Genomic DNA, 5,000 nt, shown 5'->3' on the forward strand with positions numbered 1-5,000 from the left:
GTAGAAAGTTTGACATACTTAGGAATAAAGCTAGACAATAGTAGGAATATATTTAAAACCCAGAAAAGGGTAATGATAGAAAAGGCACAAAAATGAGCTAATCTAACATATTCAGTTATAGAGAAAAGTTGCAATAAAGTAATGATAGGAAAAACGTTCTGGAAAAGTATTGCTTTACCATCTATTTTGTATGGAACAAGTGTTATAATTCTAACAGAAACTGAAATAGAGAAACTACAAAGAATAGAGAATGGGGTATACAGGAAGATTTCAGGTGCCACTAAAAGCACAGCTAATACTACTCTACGAGGGGAGATAGGTGCATCTTCTATGAAAGCAAGGGTGATGGATGGGAAGCTGCAGTACTTAAATCGTACCCTGAATGGAAAGAAGGAAATACTGAAAATAATTATCCAGGATATTCAAGAAAAAGAAGGAAGATGGTGGAAACAACCTGCAAAGTATTTGGAAGAATTAAGTTTAGGCATAAGACAGATAAGAAGAATGAACAAGGCAGAAGTAAAATCGGAAACCAGAAAGTGGGATACTGAAAAGTGGAAAGAAAAAATAGAAAGTAAAGTGAGCTTAGAAATATATAGAACGTGGAAGAAAGAAATTAAAGAAGTTACTTTATGACAATACATTTGCTTCAGTGATATTTTTTAGAGCAAGAACTAATACATTAAAACTAAATATTGTAAATAGACACAATGAGGGGAATGTAAACTGTAATTTTTGTGAAAATGAGGAGGAAGATTTGATACATTTTTTTGTTGTTTTGCCAGGAATATAGAAAAGAAAGGAATGAAGAAATTGAGCTACAACAAATATAGAAAAGAAAAAAAAATAGGTCGTTAATTCATGCAGACATTACGACGGATAACTTCTAGGTTTATATAAATTTCATATGGTAGAAAACTGACATGGCAACTTTAGTGACTAAGCGTTGCACATCGCATGCTTAAGAACGTGGCGTTTGTAGCTTGTAACACGGATAATTTCAAACAAAGCAGAGTTCCCCATGTAGCTAAAGGAAACTAAAAAGGTAATTGAGGCTATGTAGTAGCCATAAAAGGCAAATAATTGTCATAAAACGACAAATTTACTCACGAAAGGACCTGGGGGTAGAGAAGAGCTTTTTTATTTTTTTAAACGGCTGCGTTCATGAGACTGGGACCATTTTTGAAAACAGATGCTTTCTGTAGAAATTCTTACAAGATTCTACCGTGCAGATTTTACGTCCCTTAGTTTTGAATTTTTGTCGCACTGTAGTTTGGGGTAAAGCTTGCGACCAAGCAGGAAAAATTCGACCCAATTGTGCTAGAATATTTCACGCAATGTCTGCTGGAAAGTAGTGCTATTTTACGCAATATCTGCTCGAAATTAGTGTTATTTTACGCATCAGGTATGTGTGCGGGCGCCAAAAGGTTTTCCTTCCTACGGAGAATATACTTTATTATAGCTTATAAAGTTTACATTTTTTATGAAAGTAATTTGTGTTTATGTTACCTTAATAGTTATTCCCCTTGTCAGATTTTAAAATGAATATCCATTATACCAAACTTTACAGTTATATCAATATAAATTTAGGTTTCATTGCCAATTTAACAATTCGATTATAATTTTGATCTTGAATGATATAAAAAAAAATTCTTACAACGATCCTTATTCAACATGATTGTACCTCCCCTTACATACCTGCTTCCCACTTTCAACGAAAATGAGCCAAAATATGGGCTCACCCATTTCACTCTCGGTTTAACATAAACGGGCCCCTTACATAGGAAGTCTGCAATATGTGCAAAATACCTCACGTCGTATTTAGCAGAATCTACACTTGGCGTTATAGCAAAGTGGGCTATATTGGCCCTACCGTCCTCCCAAAATGCTTGCGATAGTGGGGCCCAAGTACCGATTCAAGGATATTACAGTCATAAATTATATTAACATATGAATGTTTAATATGATATTAAAGATGATGGTTATTTACATGATTTACATGATTCGTGTAACACTAAAAGGTTAATAAAAGTATTGTGACCTTGGTACACCTTTTATTTGGCTAGGCCAAGCATCTATTTTGTTGCCAATTATTACATTTTAGGCACTATTTTCTGTCCGCAGGACATGGGAACAAGTCCTTTAAGGGTCAAGGGACGGCCCCTCCAAAACACAACGACGATCCCTCCGAACCTGAAGATGTGCATGTGGGCTCTAAGAACGTGCCTTTAGACTCTAAACATATATCCTAACAATATGAGAGCGTGCCATTAGGATACTAGAACACAGAATACACATATATGATTCTAGGATAGAAAAATTAGATCTGAGGACACAGTCATAGAACCCGAGGATGCGTCCCTAGAATTTAGGAGGTTTGGGTAAATCGAGACCCTCATAGATACAGAGAGGGCTCTTTTTTACCAGGCAGTCTTCGTCAGTCATGTGGAAGGAATGTTCGAAGGAAAGGCTGACGCACTCGCCCTTGGGCACCTCCTCTGGGACCTGGTAGTAGCGATAGCATCGAGTCTCTGACTTGGCCGTGGTGACATTTCGCGAGAGGCAGTTGGGGCTGTACCTGTTGACAGATAATAAAATAACTGAGAAATTGCCTTTGCAGAGGTATGACACGACTCTTGTGTACCTGTGAAGCAACTTTACGTAGTTAAGAGAGTAGAGAGTAGAATTCCCCTGTGCAGTATAGAACCAAAATAGCAGCCCGTAAAGTAAAGTAAGACTGACCAGGTATAAGGAAATTATTGTGGAAATGACAGCACTGGAGTGTTATTAGTATTGAAAGAAGTGGAATGATAGAATGATCCTACAGAAACGTAATACAGTATATAGAACAGGCAATGTAACTGTATTGAGAACTAAGAATTGACTGTACACGGTGGAGAAAATATATCCCATGGGACTACCAGTGCATGTAGATGTTGCATAATAACACACTTATTATGCTTTTAAACATTTTCCTTCCAATTGTAACTTCTATGAGGTTGGCGAATTATATAATATACTTTACATAGTCTTCAACTAAAGCTAACATTACACATGATTCTTTTACTATTGATAATATCAAGAATCAGGATATACATTTCCAAAAACAAAAACAAAATTATATAGAGCGTCAATAATGTGTCTTACTTATCGAATAATACCGAATTAAGCCCTAGTTTCGTAAGCTACGTCGATAGCAATGTTTTTTAAAGGTTATGCTTGAGGAAAGACACAAGGATAGAGGATTCCACATTCTGAAAGTGAAAGATATAAATAAAAGTGTTTCTCATTCATTCCAGCAGACGCTCGAGTTTTGGACTTCCAAATAACATAATGCATTTAATTGGTTTAGTGTGTGTGTGTGTGTGTTGCTTCCACGTATTATAATAAGTACTTAATGATTTTACCTTGTAGCCCAGTATGGAGATCCTAACTCCATAGGAGAAGCATCCAGCCATGTCCATCCTGAGGTATTATTGAAGGAACCCCCAATCCAGAAATCAGAAGACAATTCTGAAAAAAAAAAAAAAGGTTTTCAAAATGCATGCCACTATTTCCACTATTTTGTTTCGATCGGGTGATTATTCTCACATTTGTCATAAATTTATGAAAATATTTGAGAAAACCAGCAACAGGTGAATATTAACAATAAATACATTTAGTTCCCTTCAACTTACACAATCTAGTTGTCACCCTATTTCGAGACAGCTTCTCTACCTATGTTTAAATTGATGTTAAAGAAGAGTCATCTTAATGTTAACCCAAATAGAGACTATACTATAATGAGTTTACCAGTTTCCACCATTTAGTAAAATCTCATGAGGATCATCATACTTGACAGCGCAGCAAAGAAACTTTGAACCAGTTTAGTTTTTAATCATTCAGGGCAGAGGGGCTAGTAACACAAAGGGCAGATTCTGTTCTTGAAGTGAATTTAAGAAGATTCAGTTAGATTCAGGACTTTACCGTGTCTCTGCAGGTGTTGAACTATGTGTGCATACTGGCTGACGTTCGTGAATGTTAAGAGGTCCCCGCCCAAGACCTTGCAGAATGCACGAGACTCACCCCAACTCATCTGCAGAAAAATCAATCATCAGTTTTCATTTAAAAAAAACACCTTGAATAGATGCGACTCTAGGACAAAGAAGGGCATATCCAATTATGTTTAATAGATTGTTAACTGATATTAGGTATTTTTGCTTGCTTTGTAGCATGCTTCTAGTGAAAATTCATGATTACGTTAGTGATTATAGAACAGAGTTAGTTAAAAAAATGTAGAATAATTCTTAGAACACTTAATATGATAAACAAAATATTACTCTACTGATCCAATGTCTATTAATAGGAAAGGCATAGACAGGATAGTTGTATATTTAGTCTTTTTTCTTTGTGAATGTGTAGATGACCGACAGAGGCAGCAAGAAAAATATATCTCAACTTACACTGCCAACGTAGAATAATGAGATGCACTGATCTCCCACCAGTGTGTACATACTAGGGCAGTTAGGGTGGGAGATCGTATCGTTCAAGAGACTGTTAAACTTCGCTGCCAATTGGTTCGATTTTTTGTGATTATCTGTGGAATAAAAATAGTATAATCAGGACATATTTTTATCAGATTTGAATCAGTGTTTTAAATTGTGAAAGGGTATCAATACTAGCAACTTCAAACTTTAATTGCAAAAGTTTTTAGTTACTTGTGGAAAATAAGATAACATATTACTTCACACTATAACTTAAAAGTTCACCTCATAATAAAAAAAAGATTAATTTTGAACCCTACTCACATGTAGAAACATTTTTTGATATGTGTATGTGTACGTGTTATTTCACCTCCCTTGTAAAAAGAAAATTTACCTATTACTTGACCTTACTTATAAACAGAACATTTAAACCTGTGAGTGCATCTTAATTTATTCGGAAAACTTACCTCTTACTTCGGGTGGTAGAGTAAAGTTGCTGAGTTTATTGATGGTTCCATTCGCAAGCATCTGCAATAG

At 35.5% G+C, this 5,000-nt stretch overlaps 2 protein-coding genes across 3 annotated transcripts in view; one reads left to right on the forward strand and one right to left on the reverse strand.

Moving 5' to 3' along the window:
• Positions 1-5,000, forward strand: part of LOC137658506 (uncharacterized) — a 329,004-nt gene that overhangs the window by 177,230 nt on the left and 146,774 nt on the right. The gene's annotated exons all lie outside the window — the stretch shown is intronic.
• LOC137658167 (uncharacterized) overlaps positions 2,035-5,000 on the reverse strand; it is an 18,679-nt gene continuing 15,713 nt past the window's right edge. Inside the window, exons 5-9 of the mRNA XM_068392847.1 lie at positions 4,931-4,991; positions 4,443-4,576; positions 3,967-4,075; positions 3,408-3,513; positions 2,035-2,578 (exon numbers count right to left, since the gene is read on the reverse strand). Of these exons, the coding sequence (XP_068248948.1) occupies positions 2,362-2,578; positions 3,408-3,513; positions 3,967-4,075; positions 4,443-4,576; positions 4,931-4,991 (627 nt within the window). The 3' untranslated portion in view covers positions 2,035-2,361. The remainder of the gene's footprint in view (positions 2,579-3,407; positions 3,514-3,966; positions 4,076-4,442; positions 4,577-4,930; positions 4,992-5,000) is intronic.

The sequence above is a fragment of the Palaemon carinicauda genome, chromosome 19 (assembly GCF_036898095.1).
Source record: "Palaemon carinicauda isolate YSFRI2023 chromosome 19, ASM3689809v2, whole genome shotgun sequence".
NCBI lineage: Eukaryota > Metazoa > Arthropoda > Malacostraca > Decapoda > Palaemonidae > Palaemon > Palaemon carinicauda.